At 37.8% G+C, this 26,300-nt stretch overlaps 2 protein-coding genes across 6 annotated transcripts in view; both read left to right on the top strand.

The window, feature by feature from the left end:
- atg7 (ATG7 autophagy related 7 homolog (S. cerevisiae)) overlaps positions 1 to 26,300 on the top strand; it is a 284,172-nt gene that overhangs the window by 13,729 nt on the left and 244,143 nt on the right. The gene's annotated exons all lie outside the window — the stretch shown is intronic.
- Positions 1 to 26,300, top strand: part of atp2b2 (ATPase plasma membrane Ca2+ transporting 2) — a 70,010-nt gene that overhangs the window by 30,483 nt on the left and 13,227 nt on the right. For 2 of the 5 annotated variants that reach the window (XM_062416629.1, XM_062416627.1), the window contains exons 5-11: positions 569 to 694; positions 5,531 to 5,572; positions 8,514 to 8,678; positions 11,325 to 11,539; positions 12,047 to 12,289; positions 23,693 to 23,934; positions 24,864 to 25,098. In XM_062416629.1, coding sequence (XP_062272613.1) covers positions 569 to 694; positions 5,531 to 5,572; positions 8,514 to 8,678; positions 11,325 to 11,539; positions 12,047 to 12,289; positions 23,693 to 23,934; positions 24,864 to 25,098 — 1,268 coding nt within the window. Of the gene's footprint in view, positions 1 to 568; positions 695 to 1,160; positions 1,194 to 3,320; positions 3,411 to 5,530; positions 5,573 to 8,513; positions 8,679 to 11,324; positions 11,540 to 12,046; positions 12,290 to 23,692; positions 23,935 to 24,863; positions 25,099 to 26,300 lie in introns of all 5 variants that reach the window. The other 3 variants (XM_062416626.1, XM_062416628.1, XM_062416630.1) reach the window with 3 other exon arrangements.

Raw genomic sequence — 26,300 nt, 5'->3', positions numbered from 1 at the left:
AAAATCTGATAGTTAAAAAAAAAAGGCCATTAAATTAGCCCAAAACTTTTTGGGCTAATTTAATGGCCTGATAAAAGCACTAGAAGACAAAAAGCTCAGGGATCAATACAATCTTGAGGGGCACATGAATGTGTGTATCAACATTCATGGCAATACATCCAATATTTATAGGCATTTCACTCAAAAACACAAATGTGAACCTCATGTTGGCACCACAGGAAAAGTAAAGGGGTTATCAAAAGTCATCCTCTGCAGACCAGGAATGTCTGTGCAAAAATCCATGTCAATCCATCTAGTGATTGTTGAGATATTAAATGGTGGGCCAACCAACCAACATAACCATCTTTGGAGCAATACAGTTGTTGGCATGATGAAAAACAACCATTTGCTGTCTGATTTGACCATTTTCCTGATGGTTGATACATTTCCATGAACTTTAAAAGCACACAGTCACGCAAAGAAACACAAATAAAACATTTTTAAAACAATGTTGCTTTTTCAACCATCACTGAATACATGTAATCTAGCTATAATATCACACTGTAACACTCTACTTTTCTCTCCCCAGGGACCCATGTGATGGAGGGGTCAGGGCGCATGGTGGTGACTGCAGTGGGTGTCAACTCTCAGACTGGAATCATCTTCACTCTGCTGGGGGCCGGTGTAGAGGAAGAAGAGAAGAAAGAAAAGAAAGGTAAGATCAGTATACCATTAACTTATATTTTTTACAAGCATGACCAATAAGATTTTTCTGCAGTTGCTTCAGGAGTATTGAGATACATTTTTTGTCAGTGTTGCCCAGCAACAGACCTTTGAAAAAAATGTTATCATTTCATTACCTTATGTGCTTAAAGTCTAACTGTATGTTGCATAATATCTGTGTTTCATATGAGTTCTTGTTATTAGAAGGCTTATATACAATAAAGTCTCAAATGAACAAATGTCCACCTGTTGAACCTCATGTGTCTTTACCTTTTTATCAGTATTGGTAGTATAGTGCCTCACAATAAGCCTCTGTGCACAGTTGTCTTTGCTGAATGTGTAGAACTAGTGTATGAAATGAGTATTGGTGGTACAGATGTGAGCTGCAGTTTCCAGGTTCTGTGGGTCGAGGTGCATTATTGTCATTAATCTCTTATCGTTCCAAATTCGCCTCGAAGGAGGGGCAGTGGAAGACGGACACCAGAATACAGGTAGAGTATCACCTTTCTCTGACCCCTGGGAGTGGTACTTGATCCTTTTGACCTTTAACCCCTAATAATCCCCAATAAATCACCGTTGCTCCTCACCCCTTTCAGTAGCCGAGCACCCTTGCCCCAGTTTAATTCCTCACTTAAAAAGAGAAGCCTCATCATCACAACACTGCATCTTTTTAAGTGTTGACGGATGACACATTTCACAATGCATAATCCTCTCCCGCTCTTACAGGCACTGTACTCATCAAACTAACTAGCAAGCATTCAACATCAATCATGTTTCTTAGATGTGTTGAATGCCATAAAGACAGGCTGTCAGACTCATCTCATTGCTGTATTACAGAACAATGACATGAGAGCAACAGCCTTGCAGGTGTACAGCACATGTACCAACAGTAGAGAGTAAAGTAGACTGTACAAGGTTTTGTAAGATGTTATTTTTACAGCTCTCATATTTACACACATCAGTATTGATCTTTACCACTGTTAACAGCACCACTGCGGGCAGCTTTTTGGTCTCAGTGAGCAGGTGCCCCAGTAGCCTGTGTGAGTCGCATACTGTTATGTGATGAAACATTTTGACTCAGTGCTGTCTCAGAATTATTAAATTATGAAAGACAACAGAAAACATGTTTTTCCTTGTGGATATTACTATCCTGCTTTGATCTGAAAGCTAACAAATAGTTCAATATGTGATCTTATTTTAAACTCTAATTGTAGTGCTTAGACAAGATGATTTTGATCTGGTTGTAGTTCCCTCTAAGACACATTATTTTCTCAGGTTTTATCAAACTGATCAGATTGATTAAACCTGGGAAAATAATATGAGGTGTCTGATCAACCAACAAAAACGTTGTTACACATCACTACACGAAGGGGGTAGTCCACAAATTATTTAAATTCACTTTTTGAAGCCTTTTATGTTAATACATCCTTTGTCATTCTTGATTCCTTGATTTAGAGTTGCTAGTTTTGTCAAAATTGTTATGTGTACCAAATGTCTGAATGGCCTTATGTGCTCCATACTCATGTATGGCCAACCAAGCTACATACATATGTTTGAGGTTCTTTGAAAACTACATAAATTATATAAATATAAGTTGTTAATAAATATAATGATATACATAAATGTTATTAAAATGAGGGTTTAGCTTTAAACAGTTGAAACTTTACAAAGTTAGCCTCATTCAGATGGATATACAATAGTGCTGACAAGATACTGCTTACTGCATCATAAGCACAAAAAGCAATGAGATTATAAATGATGATTAACACTCAAGATGAGAAAACAACATAATACAGGAAAACAGTATACCAATCAGGGGTTTCCAATTTCATACTTAAACAAATTAAATTTACTTTCCCCATCATGTTACTGGTTGGCACATGTGTTTCCCCCCAGTGAATATGTGGATCATTTTAATCTTCATTTACTTATTATATTTATTCGATTTTAGATTGGCTATGCAACACTTTTTATATCCTTTTTTCACTTTTTCTGCTGAAATTATGATTTTGTTATGCTAATAATATTACATGAATAACATGGTTTAAAGTAACCTCACGTTGCTACTGAAAAGTGCAAAGATTACTTTGAATGCAGTTAATATATATATAATAATAACAAGTAATAAAAGGTTTTTAAAAAAAATCATTATTGCTATTATTAATTATACACACAAGATTATATACAGCACATACACACAGGTAAAACAAATAGGTGTTTTGTTAATTAATCATACAGTACGTTTATTTATTTGTAGCCCTGGTTTCAAATTTTATTATGTACTTTTTTATATATGTTAAAATTTCATGTTTTATGTCTGTCCAGTGTTACACTTGTTTGTAATATTGACATTACATTAAGTAAATCACTGTAGTGACATACATACACATGAATAATAGACACAATACAAATGTATAATCCTCTCAGATTACAACACCAGACTTTATTCTACAGATGCTGAATCTCTTAAATGTGCTATAACCATGTTATTTCTGTTCATTGTCTTGTGTGTGCACATGCGTGCGTGTGTGTGTGTGTGTGTGTGTGTGTGTTTACGTGTGGGCGCGTGCATGTGTGTTTTTGTTAATTCATGTTCGGCCCTCATTGTTACTGGCTAGACTGCTCCCATCCTATCCACCCCATCGCCACTATAGCCACGGATGGGGCTGCAGGCATTAATGCCCCTGGCAGTGCCAGCCTAATTAATGGTAGGTTGACAAAACCTCTGATCTCTTTCTGTTGTGACATTTGACTCCTCCAATCATCTCCATTCCTCCACTGCTTCTTACCATGAGTCCAACCTTCCCCTCTGCTATGTCTTCTTTTATAGTTGTTTTTATCAGTGCATGTCTCCTTTGGGTATAGAAATTGGTCTCTTATTACTTTTTTGTCTCTGTATGTTATATTTGTCTTGTATTGCTTTAAATGTAAACACTACAATTTAGCAAACAAAAAATGCTATCATTAGGTCTCTGTAAAGTTTACAGATAGAGAAAACCTTTTTGATTATTTTTATATTCCTATTAATTCCTTAAAGATTTTATGGAGGATAACTGTTGTGATGTTTTACATTTGAAAATGGGCTGCAGGAATATTATTTGCTCTGGTTGTGTAGTGAAACAACAACCAGCATATTAATTCATTTTTGTGACAGCAGACAGGACTCTAGCTAGAATTGTGGTGGCAAAATCTTACTGTGGGGCCATCTCCTTTAGTTGGGTGTCCTCTGAGATCACTTAGCGTAAATCCTCTATTTCTGTATTCATTGGGCAAGATGCGAAAAGATTAACTTTGTTTGCCGTGGCACTGGACTCGCTCTTATCTTCGTCTCCTTGGAGAACAGCCCCAAAGTGTTTGTATTCAAGGCAGATGGGCCGTAATTTGCACTGTAATGGTGACCTTGTGCTATCCTGGGCTGGAACAGAGCGATTTGTCATCTTCAGCTTTATTGTGACTCCAGGGAAGTGGCAAATGTGGAAGTGGAGGTGAAACAAGCCTTTTTCTTCACATACAGTACATGCAGAAGATCCTCAGGATATCTGGTCTTCTGGCTCTAGCTTAGTAATTTGCTCAGTGACTTTTGTGTACTGAAAGACAGATTTTGTTACATTTCTAGTCTTCCTCACACTGAGACGAACAGTGCATGTCTCTATAATTACATCCTGAGTAGATAATGGGATCAACACTGCAGCATATAATAAATCCTTTCTTATTATTGTGTTTTAAACATTGTGTGCACATTTGGTTTGAAAGCACACGTTGACTTTATGCTTCAAAAGCTTTCAAAAAGATAGACTGTATATGTGCTTCTAAGAAAAAGGCTCTATTACACTACCAGCAGGATGATTCTATGATTTAAAACAAGACTGTTTGACTGAAACGCGCATTTAAATTAAGTTCTTTCCTTGCGTAAGCAGAATCCAACAGCATAATAAATTCACCGTCCCCGAACTTAGGTTTCGATTTTCCTCCACTTGTTCTTATGTAACTTCATCGTGTGGGAGGCTTTTCCTTCAGGCCTCTCTCTCTCTCTCTCTCTCTCTCTCTCTCTCTCTCTCTCTCTCTCTCTCTCTCTCTCTCTCTCTCTCTCTCTGTATTGTTCACATCTCCTGTCTGCCTGTCACTCTGAGTGTGTGATCTTGCATGTGCTTTTTGAATTTCTCCCTTATGCATGCTGTCTCTTGTTTGTGTGTACAGTACGTGTGTGTGTGATATGTGTGTTTTGGTAGATTACTCTCCATCATCGTCACTGTTCAATGTAAATGCTGTATCTATGTGTTGATATCCAATTTTATAGCCTGATGGTTTAACTTGTATTGTTGATAATATGTTTCTGTGTGTAAAAAAAACAGTATTATTCAAAACAAGAGTGTGAAAAATGTTCACCATAATATTATGTCACACTCGATATATTCTGATGTCAAAACATTTTTATTTCAGGATGGCCCATCAAGCATTTAAAATTATCTGATTATTTGCTTATGCAATAAAATAATGTCTATTAAAACCTAATTTTCTCCCATTTCATTACAAGAAGATTTGCACACTGCAGTACGTGTCTCTGATTAGTGTTAGAATAACTCAATTAAATCTTGTTTTATTAACCCCCTGCCAGTAGGTGTAGCTACCAGTTACATTACATCACTTACATATCACAAGCCTTTCTATGTGACTGTCGCAGAGACGTTGTAATAAAAATCATTTTCCTGTCTCCCTGTTTGTGATTTTTTGGTTCTCACTGTGTGTGTTTTGTCTCTGTGGTGATTACTTGTTGACTCGTCTGCCTTGGTTATTTTTGTTGTTACTGTCTTGTATGTCTCCATCATAGGTAAAATGCAAGATGGCAATATGGAGAGCAACCAGATTAAAGGTAACCAAACCATATCTCTCACTCTCTCTCCTCCCCTGCCTTCTATCATCCTCGTCCACCTCTTCCTCCTCTTCCTTCTTCTTCTCATCTGTTCCCTTCTATGGTGTGCAGTGTAAAGTCTAGGTCAAATGCAGGTGGAAAAATCTTTCATTACTTTTTTCAGTCTACATTATATTGTACAGTCTTAAAACCTCACTCTCCCTCAGAGGATCGTGCCGAATTAAGTCAGAGTGGAGACCCATTGACTTTAAAAAAAGTCTACCGCTGACTAAGTCCTTGCCAAGCAATTTAAGTGCTAGACGAAATCAGACGTTACATTATATTTGACCCTAGTTTGACCTGCAGTCGTATTAGGTTAGAAAATCCCTCCCCTCCACTCTGTCTGTCACTGATGTGTTGTCCCTGGTCTGTTGTTCTGTTGTTGTTCTTGTTGTGTTGGTGACTTGTCTTGTTCTCTCTGAGAGAACAGCAACCTGTCCCTAAACTACTGTATCTGCGTCACTCGGGCTGCCTTTTTTCACCAAAAACACCCCAAACTGCCCTGTTAGTACAGTTAGTAGTTTTATATTCTACTACACCCTTTCCCCCCTTTTTTCCATCTTTCCTGAAATTTCTCTCAATCTCATAAATTTTCAGCATCTCACAATCTGACATAAATTGGTCTGGGAATAAATGGATACTGCAATCTATTTTATGGTGTTTTGGGGGGCATTTTTGTTAATCTATCAATTTAGTCTATAAAAACTAAAAGGAATGACAGGTTACCAGAGAGACATCTTTAAATAGTTTATTGTGTCTGACCAACACTCATAAACCTAAAAGATTTGGGTTAATTTTTTTTGTAATATAAAACAGACGAAGGAAACAAATTGTTGTATTTTATAAGCTGTAATCAGCAAGTGTTGTTTGTTCTTACAAACATGAAGATGTGGATTGTGATTAATCACCAAAATTGAAAAAGTATCCTTCATTAAATATACATTCAACTGTACATATACAATTTTGTCAACTAATTGATTAGTTGAATCATATTTTATTACCAGGCTCACACATTTTTTATTTTTTTTGTCATCTACAAATTTTAGCCTGGAAATATTTGCTAACAGCTCCACCAAATCTAAGCGTTCATGTCACAAAAGCATAATTACATGGAATAACAGACACAAGTTGAAAAAGGCAAAGTATCTTCAAAATATTTAAAGTAATATAATGAGCTAATCTGGTCTGTCGATCAATGTTGTTATGCAAAAGTTCAGCTTCATCTCACTGAAATATTGGGAGCAATTTAGGTTTAATTAAGTTTTAACTATACTATACTAATGAAGTGGTATGATGATTACAGTGTACATCAGGATTACTAGAATCTTGAACTAAATGCAGCTTTCAGAAGATGAACCTTTGTAATGAGTGTGTATTTAGTTCTGGTGATTTTTCACTTCTGCTGCATACAGTTAGATATAAATGATGACACGCTCTTACTTTTGTCATGAAGGTGGAAAAACTAAACGCACAACCAGAGAGTATGACAAATGTTCAGCATTAATAAGGTTTTTCGTGAGCAGCAAGCACACTCCTCATTGTGATTAGGAAACTGGGCTGCAATGATTCTTGGTAATGTGTTACATTAACAGAGAAGCTTTGTAAAGTTTGTGTGATTGTGAGAGGGACAGAGACATGGAGACAGAGTGAGGTCATTGAGGATTAGTTTTACAGCCTGAATAGTATTTTTACAGAGGATCTTAAGAATATGAAATATTGTTTTTTCCACACCTAAAACCACTCCCGACTATAGATAAAAGATCAGTTAATCTTAAAGTGTGAAGATATATTCTTGAAATATGCACCTTAGTAAATGCTTTGGGTTTGGCTGTTTCAACAAGTGGAAGCCATTTTATTATACTTTTTTTTGTACAGGACAAAGACAGTAATTCAAAATCAAGTTGAAGACTCTAAGATGTTTGTTTCAGTAAAATGTATAACAATAATATACAAGGTTTTACCATTTTAGGAGTTCATGTCATTATGATTAAACAAGAGTGGATTTTCAACAATGTGAAGATTGGTTTTTAATTCTTTTGACTTGGAAGTTTAATGATGATATTATCGTCAGTGTAGCAGTTGAGCTTCATTCTGTTTCTGCATTGTCTTCCAGTTTGGTATAACATTTTAAAGTATTGCTGCTTGTCTATGCATTTGTACATCATGTCCCATAAATCAGTCAAGACTAAAATGCTAAAATATATTTTGGTTCATTTTTAGAATGTGAACCCTTCATTCCTCCAAGATCATCTGAAACTGGTCTTCAAAGTGTTTCCAGAGTAAAAACAAAACAACTAACAAAACATCAAGGTTTCTTTTCTGGCTGTTTTGTATATATATATTTATTTTTTTGTAAAGCACATTGAGTTTCCTTGTGAGTGTAATATGTGATATGTACTGTAAGGTTTCCTTTTCCTCACTTTCTGCAAATGCTTAGCGGGTTTCTAAATAATTGGTGCACATAGCCTGGACATCAGATGTAGGACCACTGAATTATTCATGACTTACTGTAAATATGTGTTTGTGATGAAAAGATAGCAAGAATGATAGGACTGTGTTTCCCTCGCTGTAGCAAATGAAGGCCTACAGTATCATACAGTTTTTTGTTTTTTCCCCCCATACAGTAAGATGGCTCACAGGCCATTTGATCTTATCAAGAGGACAATGCAGGGACAAACGTAAACAATCCTTATTATGGTATAGGACAAATTTATACATAGCAATTAGCTCTCATCTTGTCATGGGACGACACAATGATGCCTCCTTGGATTTAAATCTTAACTTTATGTCCTTGAGCTAGAACACTTGGGTGTTAAATCCTGACTCCCTCTTCCTCCTCATTTCCTTGTTCTAATCTCCATGTATAACACTGCTGCTGGATGTTTTCTTGTGGTGTTTACAGTAAAGAAGCAGGATGGAGCAGCTGCCATGGAGATGCAGCCTTTAAAGAGTGCTGAGGGTGGAGAGTCCGATGAGAAAGAGAAGAAGAAAGTGTCCGTTTCGAAGAAGGAGAAGTCTGTGCTGCAAGGGAAGCTGACCAAACTGGCTGTCCAGATTGGCAAAGCAGGTACAGCAAATTGCACATGGACAAGTCCATCACACAGTCACTCAGATAGCTAAATCGGGGACAAGAAGGTACTGAACCATCATCCTGTCAATCAAAGCGAAATGTGGTACTGTTAAGGTTCACTTATCAGTTGCTTAAAGCAATCAAAGCAGTTTTAAAGAATGCTAAAATGTCTGCATTATGGACCTGTGGAAGAGCCTTTGAAACTTTGTGAATTATTTAGAGATTGTATGACCCTCACTTTTGCAGTTTTGCAATCCATATCATCAGTCATTTCAATTGCAGAGATATGTGAAATCTGAAAACTTGTTTCTTTTGTTTGGGATTTTCAGCCAGACTGTACATTTAAAGACATATAGTAAAACACTTATCCAACCTATCTGATGTTTCTGTTTTGCTTATTTTATGCCCTGTGTTGCTTTGCTAGTGTCTTTGATAAACCAAATCCAGCCAACAGCAGTGATCAGTGGACAAATGATAAACCTACTGTTCATTTTTGTTTTATATTGATGTGTTTTAGCAATTGTTTGACAATATTTGGCAAATATGATCTATCTATGCTTGAACAATTTATCAGCTCAAAAGGTGGCAACTAGCTATTGTTAGCATTCAGTGTTTACAACAGGTTGAGAATTTACATGGTGGTGTTGGATGGCACGGCGTCAGCAGGTCTTAATCTGGGATCTAACTGGGAGAGCCTATGCACGGGAATGTTAATATCTTTTTACTAGTATCAGTGGGAATCAGTGGAGTATGGTTGAGTTCTTTTGAACCATCCACTTAATGTAAAAGATCGGTCCCATTGCACCACAGTAGTTTTAACATTATCTTATTGTCTTGATAGCTACTTAGCTAATGTAATATGCAAGTAAATATTTGCTGTAAATGTGCTCCAATAATGGATTAATGCTTGAAATATAAATAAGTTATTTCAATTAAACACTCTCCAACCAAAATCAGCACAGAACAAATGTTTAATGTGGTTAAAAATCTGTATTGATTTGTAAATGAATCTAGGTGATTCTTACAGTATCTGTTGTCCCCAGCTGCTTCATACTGTACGAGAAGCTATTCTTTCAGTTCATTAAACCCCTGAGGCATCTGAAGGCAGCAGGATATGTTGATAAATCTGCAGCCTCTGAGAAGTGCCGCCCCAGAGCGCAGTGCTGTTACAAACGGCTGTTCGCTGTGTTTACTTTCAGTAAATCGGCTGTAAGCAATACTAGGCTTCTGCAGAATACACATCCACACATCAGACTGGTCGGTAATAACCCGATATTCAACTTTTTTTTATGAATGACAGCCTCTTTGCCAAATTTCTTTTCAGCAAAAATTGAGTCTCATGTTTTATTCTTGAGACATATTGCTGTTCAAATGCTGTTGAGTAACGTTAATTACTAAACTATGTATGGGGCTAGTTATGATCGGGCCCGATCATGGCTATTAAATAATGCAAAGCTGGATGTCCCCCGACTTTAAAACTCATTCCAGTGCTGCTGGCTGCAGACAACCAGCACACCTCCAACAGGTAAAGTGCTTATTTTACTTTGCTGCGCTGTGTAATGGAAAAACACTCACAGCATGCCAGCTTGACTCGAGTTATGGCTTGGCGTGACTACCCCAAAAACAATGGAAAAATGCCATGTTAGTGGAGTGGAGCAGTGAACTAAAGAAATCTGTCACAAGCCAATATCCACTCGGGCTAAAAGTAGAAAAAAAAGAGTGTTTAGAGCAGTCTGAAGCTGGACCTTTTTGCTCACAGTGATTAATTCTACATACGTTTACCTTATAATTTGACTTTGGTCGAATTTAATATGAACACCCGACACTGTAAAATGATTTGACTTAAAATTAGGAAAAGCATAATAGGTCCCCTTTAAACAGTAACTGCATTATTTGTAGGAGTCTAGTTTAATAATCACTCCTTTAGATCTTCATCAGTGACAGCCTATAGACAGCGCTCGCCAGACTATATAGTGATAGAAAGGCATAGTAGGTATAGTTATGAAAAATAAACAGTGTATGTATATCAGCATCTTCTTACTGCCTGTTATTACTGAAGCAATTATGCCTTCTATGTTGATGTCAGTCAGTTGTTGTCAGTCATGTTTGGACTTTGTTCACTCCAGGGCCTGAGACCATCTAGCGGGAGTGCCTGTTTTTATGTTGCTATTGCTTCTCTGTTCTCTATGCACTTTACCTGAGACCAGGTATTCCTCATGAATTATCAAAGAAGGAATAAAGACTTCAAATATACTTGTTAAAATGTATATATTTAATTGTGACTGAACTGAGTAACTGTTGGCTGAGTTTGCATCTGTCTATAGCCTTCTTGGGCTTTTTATTTTGCATTCGTTTACTTCCCCAGTACCACCACACAAGCATGCTGCAGTTGGAATAAGGTATTTTTTGCAATTGGCCTGGACCAAGGCACAAGCAAAAACTAGAGTTGCTCATCAGGTGCTGCACTAATCCTGTTGGTCAAAGCAGAGGGCAAATTTCTCCTTATAGATCAATAAAGTGTAACATGAAGTGATATTCCACCCCACTGTTTCAAAACTCCCCCCCTCACTCAGTGTCCAGTGACAACATTTACTTTTTAAATATGTGTTCAATTTCAGCTGATACCTTCTGTACCTTTTTCAGGTTTGCTCATGTCGGCCGTCACAGTCATCATCCTGGTCCTGTACTTTGCCATTGACAACTTTGTGATGCAGAGGAACCCATGGCAGCCAGAGTGCACTCCGATCTACGTCCAGTACTTTGTCAAGTTCTTCATCATTGGTGTGACTGTGTTAGTGGTGGCTGTGCCGGAGGGGCTGCCGCTGGCTGTCACCATCTCCCTGGCCTATTCTGTCAAGGTGAGGATGAACACCAGAGTTATTTCTACTAGTACTGTACATCGTAAAGCCACTGTACGTGTTGTAAAGATTGTCCACCCTATACACAGTTTGCATTGTAACCTGATTCTTACCTTTACAGCATATCTTTTGGTCTTTTTTATTGTTTTCATTTGAGCTTGAGTGTACAAACTTCTGCACCTCACACAGTGTGATTTGCATGCATACACAAGGATTGTGTCTAGTTAATGTTTGCACTGTGCTCAAACACTTATTCATAGAGAAGTAAATTCTAACTAAGGATATATTCAGAGAGCATGTTTTTCTTTAACTGTTGCTGTGAATTATATAAAAATTTTAACATATTGTGTGAGTGAAGACATCTCTCTTTTTGTAGTCATGAGCATAGCAACAGACGTTTATGCTGTGCATGATGAGCTAATTTAGGCATCCATCTCGCTTAAATTATTTACATTTTCCATGCGCATTGCAACATGTCGTGATCATCATGTTGTTTCCTACCAACAGAAAATGATGAAAGACAATAACTTGGTTCGTCACCTGGATGCATGTGAAACAATGGGCAACGCTACAGCTATCTGCTCTGACAAGACAGGCACACTAACCACCAACCGCATGACGGCTGTGCAGTGTTATGTTGGAGATGTGCACTACAAAGAAATCCCTGATCCCGGAGCTCTGCCACCCAAATCACTGGAATTACTGGTCAATTCCATCTCCCTTAACAGCGCCTATACCACCAAGATACTGGTAAGACCTTTGTAATAGTAGCCATAGTAGAAATCTCTCTACACCCAGCAACATGAATAAAGAGACACACTTTTACTGCATAATATTATGTCATGTGAATTTTAAATACCATATACACCCATCTTTTTTTATAAAATGTACATCAAACATAGCACTTTGTATGGTGGCTGAGACAGGTCACTGCACTGCAAACACCACAGCGCAAATAAAAAAACTGTGATGCAAATAAAAAAAGCTACGATGCAAATAAAAAAGCCACAACGGAAGTGAACGGTCTGATTCTATAATTGGTCCACGTTACTGGGGACTATTATTGCCGACGGACAGGCAGGTTTTTTTGTCAAAGAAGAAGAAGAAGGAGAAGAAAGAAGAAGCTCGGGGGAAAAAACGTAAGTGAAACTGTTGATAATGTTGCTATGATGCTGTACTTTTCAATGTGTTATATTTATATAGTTAGGCCATTTAGCGTCAGGGTTTTTCTTTTTTATAATTACTATATTAGGCTATCATTTATTCTGACAAACATGGCTCACAGTTAAAGGAAAGATGACTTGACTGATCTGTGTCATCTCTGCAGGGAGCTGGATGGTGACACTCATTGGGTAACTGCTGATGTTTTGTACTTGTCCTTCTTAAGTCTGGCTGAAATTAAAAGAACCCTAAACATTATTTCAAATTCCATTAGACATGAAGACACAAAACAAAATGTATTTTAGTGTTTAATATTGTAGTTGACAAATAATTTAATCAATCAATTTTTGGTTTCCTGTTGTCAAATTCAGATTTGCTGTGACATCTGCCCGCGGTGGTACCACAAGAGCTGCGCCAAGAGGTCATGCACAAGCAGCAGGACATTAATTTGTGCGGCATGCAGTTAACGACTGTTGTGTTTACGTACAGTATATTTGTATATATGTATGTATATATGTAGTGTTTATAAAATAATTGTATGTTGTGCCAAAATCTATAAAGTGGCTTAATTTTTATTAAGTGGTATCTCTATGATCATGAGGTAGGAACACAGTTTTAATCAATGAAGACATTCAACAAGGTCTTGTCTTTAAAATGTAGATCATTTCATTACATTACTGGGTAAGCTATCATCTAAAAAATATAACTCTGATGAGTGATATGAAGTCATTTTTAGACAGAAAAAACATTTCAGTCCCAAATGCCTTTATTGCATATTTAAACCAGACATAAATCATGTCTATCTAAAAAGGATATTAGACATACCAAACAAACATAAAAAATAACATTATTGACTATAATCACATTAATATGATGCCTGATTACGCTATAAACAGCAAACACGTATTTGGCTGCAAATGCTGTTAAAAGAAACATTGTTGTTTCACAAATACATACCATCGCTATTAGCTCGGACATACAGTAAGTTTATTTGTTCGTAATGGCTGTTTGATCCAGATGAAAGCGGCTGTGGAGGCTTATAAACTGCACTTTTCAGCTTTAACAGGTAGCGCTCACTTTTTAGCAGACAAACACTTTTTGGCACAACACCTGTCTTCTTCTTCTCTCTTCTTCTTGTTCTTCTTCTTTGACAAAAAAACCTGCCTGTCCGTCAGCAATAATAGTCCCCTGTAACCCGGGCCAATGGTAAAATCGGACCCCTCACTTCCGTTGCGTTTTTTTATTTGCTAGTGCATCGCAGCTTTTTTATTTGCGTTGTCGTGTTTGCAGTGCAATGACCTTTCTCAGCCACTGTAACTTTATCCCCTTATCACAAAATGTAAGCTATTCTACTTGAATATACTAAAGCCTATTTTACTAAAACTTAAATATCCGGGCTTAGCTGCATAGATTTCAGTTCTCTCTATACTATGTGAGTGGTGAAACCATACGATGAGAGCTGCCCTGAAACAGGGAGACAGTTCTGCAGTGCCGTCTTCTCAGCAAAGCAGGCAGTCAGTGTCCTTGGCTGCTGCTTTAGATTCATCAGGCATTCACTCAACTTGTCACCTTGAGAACGGTTGTGTAATTTTGTCTTATCTGATATTCAGAGCGTAGCAGACTGTAATTGAATCCAATCTGTCTAAGTGCTGGAGATGGTCTCTTGTTTACAGTGAATGCAGCGAAGAGAGATTTTCTCTAAGCCAATTAGACTTGCATGCAGAAAGAAATAGAAACATATACAGACAGATAGACTACAGAGACAGAACCCGAAACCTGTTGGCATGGATTTTTCATCTCTGAAACATTATTTCCATCATGAAGCAAAAATATCCTAAAAGCAAAGATTGCCAAGATCAGGATGTCTTTAGACTGTTAGAGCAACATGCCTGAGTAATCCTTTTCCTGGCATGGCCACGTACACTTACCTGCACACACACACACACACACACACACACACACACGCACACACACACACACACACACATGCACATGCACACCATTTGTGTCTGTCTGTGTCACTATCCCTGTAAACCCCTGTAGAGTATATTCATTGATGACTGACCAACTGACAAATGCCCTTATGGAGTTTGCATGAGGAATGAGCTGAACAGGCGGGACATCTGCGATAGAAGGATCACACAGATTCCACTTCCTACCCCTCAAGGCATGATCACAGTCTTGGTGAAAACAAGAGTGTTGGTCAGTGGGTTTCCAAGATGGAGTGCTACAAATCTGTGGCTACTCCCTTTTTAACTTTGGTTCCTCTGGTGCACAGTAGATACACTTGAGACATGCAGGTACTTCTTAGTTGTCTGGCTCCCAATCATTATGCCAATATGCTCAATTAAATTTGGTAATTTTAATGTCAATGTACACAGCTCACATGTAAATATGTCCATGCTTAACTTTTTATTACAAAGAGTAAAGTAACAGGTACTCCCATTTAGCCCTATCATCCCCAGTTTATCTTAAATGCTCCTGCGTAACTAAAGGTTTCATTGTCACAGCTTGGTCAAATCGGACTGTCACACCACACATGCTGCAGTTCCTGTCTGCAGTCTACATACAAATATACTTCAATTTGCACAGCTCCATCGTTCCCTCCACTCGCAAATAATGTCTGTGTGTGATCGACGTCATATGACACATAGTTCAAATTTATTTCCACATGTTTGAAATTATGAATCAGTTTTGTTGTTGGGACTACTTTTTATGAGGTTGCCTCAGTTTCCCTTTTCCCACCGTATTTACCTACCAAGATGTACCACATTAACAAGATGTTATCCTTTTGAAAAACCTGGAGGAATGCTTTGCAGCATTACATCAGACTTTTGTACCTCCATAGCTGCTTAGCTCAGCGGAATTAAACACTGGCAGAGTGCAGCTTAGACTTGGTGGATTAAATGGCACATTTTGTCACATTTTTAATCTTTTCATTCATGAAAGAGGTTACCTCATACGGTAAGGTAAGCACCCTTGAAGTTAAACTTATGGTAAACTTGAAATGATACCAGTTTACATATCTATGGTATACTGTATACTTACATCTATAGTAATAACATATAGCATGTACTGTATGTACATAGCTTACTAACTGCTTAGCTACCCACCTACTCAAAAAGGCGTATATTACATGCATTTACTGTATGAATACATCCTTATGAACACAGATTAGCTCATCCATGCATGCACCGACCATATATGCATAAATATAGTAAGGAACATAAAACCTTGTACATAAATAGTATGTCCGCATAGATGTGTTTATTTACTGAGAGCTCTTGAATTGAAGAGAGGAACAAAGGGACAGCAAGATGAAAAAGGATGGACGTAATTAAGGAAGGTAGTGAACTCAGAAACACATTTCTGAGGAAAATTTAGTTCATCCCTCCCTCCCTCCCTCCCCCGACCGCCCCCACTCCCTCAGCACCACTCCAGCCCTGCAGTATGTTGGCTGGTGTGTTCTTATATAAGAGGCCAATCCTGTGGGATGCCAGGATGGCTATGGAAGTCTTTGATGGCCACCACACAAAGGCACAAAGGCAAAGAGGCAGGCTTTGATACCCATATCATTCCCCCTACTGCCTCTCTGGCTTCATAATATAGCTACTGGTATAGCTCTGCTTCCTCTGTCAGCATATACAGACTGTAAAGTGAAGAAGCCTCATCCTTGAGGGAGATATCCGCACACGTTTACACAATGAACCCATGCACACATACAGTATATGTGTGACATTTCAACATTGTTCATAAAGAATATTCTGAGCATGTATATAATGTAAGATTAGCCAAGTCCAGATGCACACACAGGCGCACACAAATATACACACATTTGTCATATCAGACATACTAACACTGTAGGAAGTATTCAGATCAGAGGTGCGTGTTCACTCAGCACAGTGGCATGTGTTTAGCATGACTGTGTGAGTGTCCTGGGAGCTCAACCTCATGTTGCTTCAACCACCTGCTCAGGTCATTATTCCGGTCAGGACAGGAGTGGTAGATAACACACATACTTCAGTTGTAAGGTATAGTGGAAAAGGGAAGGACAGTTACAGTACAGTAGCCCACTATGTGACAAAAAATAGATTAAACAGAATGTGTATGATGTTGAAATGGAGATGGAAAAAAAACAGGATTCAGTTTATGTTTAGTAGGAAAAATCCCATGTGTTGCTCTATGATGAGCAATTAATGGTTTGTAATTCAAATGAACTGCCTCATTATCGTTGAGTAGTGAGTAGTGAAGCCCTAATATAATTGGGTCTGGCTCACAGTGCTTTTGTCATCTGGACGTTGTGTGCTTGTTTGCACAATGTTGGAGGAGGGATGAGGGTGTCTTGGATGTCTGTAGCTTGAAGCATCCAGTGTCCCCATGTTTGGAAAAGCTTTGGCTGCTGTGAATGAGAAAGAGACAGACATGGATCGATGAAGCAGGGACAGAAACATCCACAGCAGAATTATGTCCACTCTTCTCCTCTCTCTTCTGTTTCTGTGTTCAGCACTTGCTTGACAGACTTGACAGTGCTGCTGAGATAGCAGTGAAGGAGAAGGCGTCATCACATTAGAATGACAATGCTTTGATGTTTCAGGCACAAAGCCTAATGGGTTCCCTGCATTTTCTTCACAGGACATCATAGATTTTATGCTTTCATTGGCCATGTTTCTTGTTGACTCGAGAGACCAGTAACACTTTACACATACATTTTATTGGGAGGATGTGGTAGTGGTAGTAAAACTCGGAAAGACTATTATGTTATAAAAATGCCATTGATATGTATCCATGTTTTTTCTCACAATAACCAGTTAAGCCTACATTATAGTAACCAGACATCTCAATTAAATTGGGACAGTGCAGATTTTGAAGCATTTTTTCTACCATCTTGACAGAGATGCTCTAAAAATTACCCTAGAGTAATCTGCTAAGCAGAGCTTCTAAAGTTATGCAAATTATCAAATAACTGTTAAAATCAGTAGTTTTTAATCACGCAAATCCAGATGCCAGAATGACAGGGAAGTTTCTGTTACATTATGTGAATGAAATCAAGAAGGTCACGCAAACAACCCTAACTCTACCACAACAATAAAACTATGTGGCTGAGGTTTGTATGGTAAACCATTAAAGTAAAATAAATCCCACAGCCACTAAACAAATGAGCCTTTAAATACACGGCCTGCAACTTACAGAGCATTCATGTCAAAAAGTACATGAGTAGAACATTTATTTATGCTCAATGAAGATGGAGAATTGACAGAGTAAAGTTACCTTAGGTTATGAGTGACTTGCACACATATCAATCAATCAATAATAATCTGCCATTTTCACATGAAGGTGATGCCCAAGTTAAAGCAATATTCCATATTTGGAGCTTTGTATGTCTGTGACACATTGATTCACAACTGCTCAAAAGTAACATGCAGGGAAGCAATGACATGATGTTGAGAGCACCACCAAAATTAAAGCTTATGTAGATACAAATTCATGATTGTATCTTTATTAGTAGTACTTATTGGACTATGTTAGTTCATCAGACAAGCACAGCATTAATAATAGTAGTAATAGTATTAATGTATTTAACAAATATTTGTGTTAAGTTAGTTGTGTATTGGTATTTATATATAGGTACAAGTAATCTTCACTGTTACATGGTGTTATTGAAACGTGTTATTGGAAGGTGTTGCTGTTAAATATGCCCTCCACACGTATCATAGACAGATTTCAAACTATATGTTTTGAAATGAGATTTGGTTTGAATTTGAGACATTCTTGACCTATCGTTTTGGGGTAAATCCAATGTTTGCAGGAGAAGGGCAAATAAAAGGACATTACAAAACAAACAGAAGAAAATAAAGGAAATAAATGGTCAGAGATTAAGATGAAAGCAAATGGAAAGGGAATAGAGAGAGAGGGAAGCAAAGCAAGAATTAGTGCAAAAAAATGAGGGTGAAAGTAGATTGGGAAATTATACAAGAGGAGAGGAGAGAGAAACCATACTCGCGTGACAAGTGTCCTCATCATGAACTGGAAGACTGTATCCCTGCCCTCCAGCACGCCTCCAGGCCTTAGCCCAGTTGGCTGGTACAGTCATGTGGAGAGCTAGAATATCATCCACTCCTACATGCAAAGAGGAAATGAGAGGGAAGGCAGAGGCAGGGGGTGATGGAGCGCCTTGTAAGATACTGAGGACGCTGATAGTGAGGAAGAGAAGAAATCATCTAATGTGAAGAAGGGGGATAGGGATAGAGAAGAAAGAGAAAGAGAGAGAGTGAAAGACAGGAGAAAAATGTCAAATCAGTGACATAACAAGAAAGAAAGAGGAATAAAAGTGTGGGTGGAGTGTGAAGAAAAAGAGGAAGAAAAATTAAAGACGCAGAAGAGAGAGAGAAGGAACAGGAGGGTTGGATTAAGGAGAGCCCCAGGTGGAATAGGAAGTAAGGTTGCCAGCTCTCCCTCTGGCATATGTCCTCGCCTGCGGGAGCACCCAAGGACCAGGGAGAGGGCAGCTGGTCCTCAGCCACGTCCAGGCCAATACATGCCAGCCGTAGCCTAGTCATGCCAACGCTGGGCATCCCATGCCAGAAACTGTCCTTGTGCGTAGAAACCCACGTCAAGCTGAACCTCTATGGAATCTCTAGAATAAAAGGCAGTGGTGTTCCTGTCTGTCTTTTGTTTATTTTCTGCTTGTTCACTGCTCTTTCTCCCGTCTCGTTTTGTTTGTGCAGGAGCTACAGTATCTGACTGTTCCATCCACCAAATTAATTTTACTTATGTGTTCAGAATTCAAAATGTGTTTTCTGATCTGAATTGTGTGATCTGATTAGGGTAAGGGTTAGTAATTTTGAAATTTGGCTCATATAGCATCATAGTGCCCCAAAAATAAGATGTCTTATTATGAGATGACCAGCCTTTTGCCTCAATCGGTGTTTGATAGACTTTTTGAATAAAACCAGGTAGACTAATACCTACTTCTAATTGTATTTTCAATCATAACATATCAGCTATGGCCTACTGTAATGTATTTCTAATTCCATTTTTAGTATTTTGAAAAATTTCAGCAATTGGCATTAGCTTTAAATTAATTATCTCAGTGTATGACCATCAATACCCTTGAAAGCAGCCATTACACTACATTCAGATGACTACGGTGTGATTCTCCTCTACACCAGCCCACAAAAGAGACATCTACAGTCAAAGACTGACAATTACCTAAAGACTGTTGAATACATCTCATTTATGTTTAGTCTTTGAATACAATATTACCACAAAATGAATATAACGTATTAAATAATGGAAACATGGCTGTTTAACATGGTGGCCTCAGTGGAAGAGGATACACTCTATATTTAGACATAAAGGGTTAATTTTAAGGTATGAAAATACAATGAGTCGTATTTAAACTTGATTATATAAAAAATATATTCTACACACTACACCCTTAAGAAAAATGAAGATTAATGTAACATGTTAAGAAGGGTGTATTTTGGACTGAAATGAAAGTCGACATATTTTCTTTTCAGCACACTGTGGAACTACTGAATCACTGTTTAAGGAAATAAAATCATGCAAGGCAGAGGATTGTGCTCAGGATCTTATTTAAATATGCTGTGAAGCAGGAACTGCTTTCAATGTAAGAGTCATCATTTAAAAACTATGATACATCTTGTACTGTATGGTATTTTAGCCGGTCATTTACTTTAAGTTGTTTAGTTGGGTGTTTTTCTGTTGCTGGGAGCCTATTCTCCCAAACACTTAGCAGACAGTGCAGATGAGACCATTTGTTCCATCCCCTCATTAGCCAATGACAGGCAGTGTCTCCCTGATGTAATCATTGGTCATTAGGAAAAGGCATTAATTCTGTTATTTACCGCAAACTGAGTATAAAGTATTTATACTCCTGCCTGCATCTGTGAGACACACAGCTGAACATTAACCAGATATGTCCAATTACTAGGTGAACATGGGCCAGCACTCTGATTGGGTTTTAATGATTAATGAGATTTTAGATGACTTTCTCTCTAACCCTCTCAGCTGGAACCCCTGGCTCATAGCAGCTTCAGCTAAATGGACATGTAAATATGTTTGAGTCGAAATGAATCAATATTCATTGTTCCTACTAAAATTCTTAATATTGAGCTATTCAAACAAACATTAAAAGCAGATGAAGTATTCCTCCAAGGTATTGGAGATATAATTGAATATACAGTAAGATTTACTGAAACCAGAACTATACAACACCCAACAAAAAATGAAAATTTGAAATTGTTCATCTCAACCTATTCAAGTCAGTTTTATTAAATTGCCCCAAATTGCACATTTGCCTCACAGAGCTTTAAGCATAAGACACCGTCTATCTTTAGACCTTCTGTTCAGAACAGAAAAAAAACAAAAAAAGAACCTTTACTGAGGGGCAGAGGAGGAAAAAGAAGAGAGTAAGAGAGGATTGATCCCACTTCTAGGACAGACATGAAACTGTTGTTGTGTTTGAGTAGACAGATATAAATTAAGTAGTAGAGTTCAGTTATATTTTCTTTTACACTGCATGGAAATACATTTTAGGATAGTGTAAGTGACTTTAAAAAGGCACATTGGTACAGTTTATTAGCATTCTATGTCAAACCCTCGTTAGCAGGTGGACAAGTGCAGTCATTAGAGCGTACCATTAATATGATTAACTATTCTGCCGATACAGAATCATTCTCAACACATTTCAGCAAGTGCTGAGGAGTGAAAACAACAAACAAGAAAGTAAAATTCAACATGTCAATATGTCAAGTTATCCTTTTTAAATCTTATCTTGGTTGGAGTCTTGTTTAGATGCAGAACAGCAAGGCTGCAGTCAATCTATTTTTGGGCAAATGGCACAGACTGAAAGTGTCTGCTTTGCAGCAAGTCAGAAACATTATGTTCAGTGTGCTTTTGACATGCTGTATGTGTGTGTGTGTGTGTGTGTGTGTGTGTGTGTGTGTGTGTGTGTGTGTGTGTGTGTGTGTGTGTGTGTGTGTGTGTGTGTGTGTGTGTGTGTGCGTTAGTAAAGTGTGTGTACCTGACAAGCTGTTCTTTAGCTGTGAGTGTAGGTGTTAAGTGTACTGTAGGTACTATATAGCAAGACCCCAGGGAGACTAGCTGTCGCTTCAGTGCCAGCTAACAGGGACCCAAATGAACCGAATGAAACATGGTTTAGAAATAGGTCTGTGTTCTATAATCCTGCCATTTCAACGTAAACAAAACTTTGCAGTTTAAAATTTGGTTATTTTACCGAGCCTTTAGGTTCAGGACTGACTTGAGGCATGTTATGGATAATGACAGTAAAGACTGCACAATATCAGATGTGTCCAGACTTATAAACATTAGTGTCATTACAATGGTCAGTGTGTGTGTGTGTGTGTGTAGGATATTGATGATAATGAAATTTGTTCTATCACACGGGCTGAGTTAGAAAGTGGTGCATAATCAAAGAAAAACAATTGATAGCCACACTGCATTGCTTGTATTTCTGTGTGATAGTGACAATTTATTGTGGGGAACAGAGTGAGTAAATAGAATGAGGCTCCAGAAATACTAATAAATAAGGATGGTGGAAGATGAAAAGGATGAAGAGATGTGTGAAGTGAGATGAATGAGATTCCTGTTAGAGAATCAGCGCCAAAGAGTAAGAATCCCCGAGTGGCAGAGAGCACCTTCTGTTTTCCCAAGTCTCTCCTCAAAGTAAGCTTTGCCCAGTGTTACCATGGCAACGCTGAGTCTTCCGCAAGCTGACCACATGCACCGCAGTCAAACAAACGCACATGCACGTACGTGTGTGCACACATATACTGTAGCATCTCAACCTCATGCAAAGATTTGAACAGTTATCACACACACAAACACACACGCATAACCTGCAATAAAAGGCTCTACTGTCGGCTGATAATAAACACACTCCAACCCTGAGAGGCAGAGAAATTGATCCTCTGACTTCACATAGAGTATAATATTTCCCCGCTACTCAGGGGAAAACACGAGAGCTTAGCTGATTAATAAAATACTTGATTGGCATAAAACATTAAATCATAACAAAAACACATTTGATATTCAAGCAAGTGTCATTTCTAGCAAAAAAAAAAAATTCAATTTGCAACCCTTCTTTGTTGTCTTTTATCTGTATCTGTATGAATAGTTTGGGATTTTGGACTGTTGCTCGGGCAAAACAATAATTTGAAGATGTCACTTTGGGCTCTGGGAAATCATTTTTCCCTGTTTTCTGATATTTTATAGATCAAACAATGAATCATTTAACTAAGTGAGTAATCAATAATGAAAATGATCGTTGGTTGCAGCCCTAAATGTCAGACCCACACTTTATACCAATAAAATGTATACAAAAAATCACATCACATGCTGTGTATGTCATTCACAATCCATGTAGTCACGTAGAAAACGTGGAGCCTGAGATATTTGCTGAACCAGAGAAAAAACATGGTTCCAGTGTGTAATTACAGATTGCGACAGGTTGAGCTGCATGCCTGAAATAAGAGCATCCAAATTTGATTCCATCTATCTCATCTCCTGCCCTCCCACACAGAGCAATCCTTTCACCTGCTAGCTAGTTAATTATCACTAGCAGCTATTTCAAGCTGTACATCGGTTGCACAGCGTAGAAGAAAAGAAAATCTTCTTCATTGAATAAAATATATCTCAAAACAAACATTATATTTGTTCTTTGAATGTGTTTAACTAAAGACTTGAGAATCTCTATTGCAAGATTATTTTTATTTCACATTTTAGAAAACACAATTACATATGGACTACAAACATACAATTAGTATAAATTGATGCCATAGGTTGAAATAATATAAAAGAAACTTATGTAAATAAGTCATAACTACACTTAATTAATTAAGTGAAAAACATACAACCATGGGTAGAAAATGTATTGCAGCAAATATTAGGCTGAAAACAGAACTGAAAATGAACATTTGAAAATCTCTCTCTCTCTATGCGTCTCTCTAGCCCCCAGATAAGGAAGGCGGTCTGCCAAAACAGGTGGGCAACAAGACAGAGTGCGGCCTGCTGGGATTGGTCCTGGAACTAAAGCGAGATTACCAGCCAATAAGAAACCAGATCCCAGAGGAGAAGCTTTACAAAGTCTACACCTTCAACTCTGTCAGGAAGTCCATGAGCACTGTCATTAAAATGCCTGATGGGAGCTTCCGTATGTACAGCAAGGGAGCGTCTGAGATTGTCTTGAAAAAGTGAGTCTTGATTTGTGACTAAAATGAGACAAATGATAATAATAGTATCACACAGTTGTTAACTGGTTGAAAGACTATATAGTAGGAAGTACTGCATTTTTAGCAAATGTGCAGTGAATTAAATTTAAGTGCAAAATGTACTTGAGGCTGCAGCACATTGTGCATGGTGTGGTTTGTACCTAAATTGGCTTACATCAGTCAAAATTCAACTCTTTGTGTTTGGTTGTATGCCAGTACACTTGTTGTTTTCCCCATTTGTATGTTCATTTATTTAGCTAATGAGAAATCAATTTACTGTAGATCAACATGGACATCCTTTGACAACAGTTCACATGTAGACTATGGTTTCTCTTGAGATAAAATAAAATAGTGAGAAATAATAATATAATATTTTAAAAAGAGGCCAGGGCCTTTAAAGATATAGCTTATTTCCTCAAATAGTAATTGGGGCCTTTATCTACCTTTACTGCAGAAGGTAACAGGCCTTTATTTGAAGTATGCTTGTATTAGAGGCGGGCCTTTATTTCTAATTCCCTAGTGCAATTTCTGTTTTTGTCAAATTGTTTTGGGCTATTTTTTGGGACAATGGGCCCTCAGGGGTCCAGTACCAAAGTTATGAACCACTGATGTAGACAATGTTTTGTCAGTGCTGTTGGCTCTGGTGAATCAGTACATCTGGCACTCCTGAGCTGTTTGACCACAGCATCAAGGAACATGCATCCATAAGCAATTACATGTGTTGAAACTGTCATGGAGTTTCTTGACCTTGGAAACAGCAGTCGACAAAATTATATCAACTCACCGTTAGTTTCCTCTACCTTTTGTTTTCCATGTTGGCTCTTCTTGGCTTTGCACAAAAAACTGACAATATGAAAGTTACAATATATCATTCTGAAAACTTCCACTCCACATCACATCCTTAACTACAGATGCAGCCATGTTCTGAACGAGGTGGGGGAGTCAAGGGTTTTCCGTCCACGGGACAAGGACGACATGGTGAAGAAGGTGATTGAGCCCATGGCATGTGATGGCCTGAGGACCATCTGTGTGGGGTACCGTGACTTTCCCAGCAATCCTGAGCCCAACTGGGAAGATGAAAACAACATCCTTACTGACCTCACAGCCATTTGTGTTGTTGGGATAGAGGACCCTGTCAGGCCAGAGGTAGGGGAGTGTTTTATACTGTGAGGAGTGGATGTTGGGCTTGTTTGTCTATATGTACCTGCTACAGTGTGTGTCACAATCTCACAATCTTAACACTTGATTGTTTTTAATACCCTCCAGATAAAAAAAAAAATAGCAATGCTATTCTTCCACCAAGTAAGCTGGGTCAGAGACAACATAGAAATGAATGACAGCAAAGACAATTAAGTCCTGTGTGTTGACATCATGTTAAAACATCAAATGATGTATGATTGTGGGTGCAAAGATAGTCTCTGTGTGTATACTTATACCTAATCAAGGTGACAAGACTGATAATAAATTATGTTATGGTGGTATAGCAGAATGGGAGACTATGTGGAAACCGTTGACAACAGCGTATATATTTCTTTCTTTTTTTGATTGTAATAGCATGGAAGATATCTTGTTACAACAGGAGAAAAAAAAACTGTTCAGGATGATATAAATAAATTGTTTGAAATTAAGTGATATAGATACAGATAGATATACATTATAATGTCATCAAATTCGATTTTCTTTAAAAAAATAAAATAATTCAGAGATTGCTTCAAGCAGGGAGAAGAGAACATTACGTTTTTAATGTAGTTCAGTTTGATAAAAATATTTATAGAGAAAAGTGACCTCTTATAGTACAAGGCTTCTTAAAGAACTCTCTATGCTTGACATGTCGGAGACTTAAATCAGTATTTGAACTCTCAACTGACAAACTATGTAGGATAAAATGTCACAATATGATTGATATTGATATTGATACTTACTGTGTTAAACTACCTTCTACTACTCTGTTGGAAATACGTTTTCAACATGATGTTCTGGACCAGCCTTCTTCTTGACCTCATTTATGTAGGGTTACTAGGATTTTCCTGGATTTTAAATCCAGGGATTGTTAATAAGGCTTTATTCACTTTGTCGTGTCAATCCATTTTTTCCCCTAGAAAGCCAGGTAACGTTACTGAACAGCTTTGTGTATTTTAGCTACATCAGCCCATCTCCTGTTGTACGATCACATGACACATACAGTATGATCAATGACATCCTTGTTTACATCACATTTGAAGACATGCCTGAACTGAAATGTTTGAATCTGATCTTATTTTAGTGAGGAAAACTCAAGTATTTATAGTTTCACATTTATTAATGGCTACGCTAGAATATGATAATTTTCTCATGTTTACTCGCTTGTA

Source organism: Scomber scombrus, chromosome 3, assembly GCF_963691925.1.
Source record: "Scomber scombrus chromosome 3, fScoSco1.1, whole genome shotgun sequence".
Classification (NCBI taxonomy): Eukaryota; Metazoa; Chordata; class Actinopteri; order Scombriformes; family Scombridae; genus Scomber; species Scomber scombrus.
The sequence above is the reverse complement of the archived record's forward strand: the minus strand, read 5'-3'. Positions and strand labels throughout refer to the sequence as shown.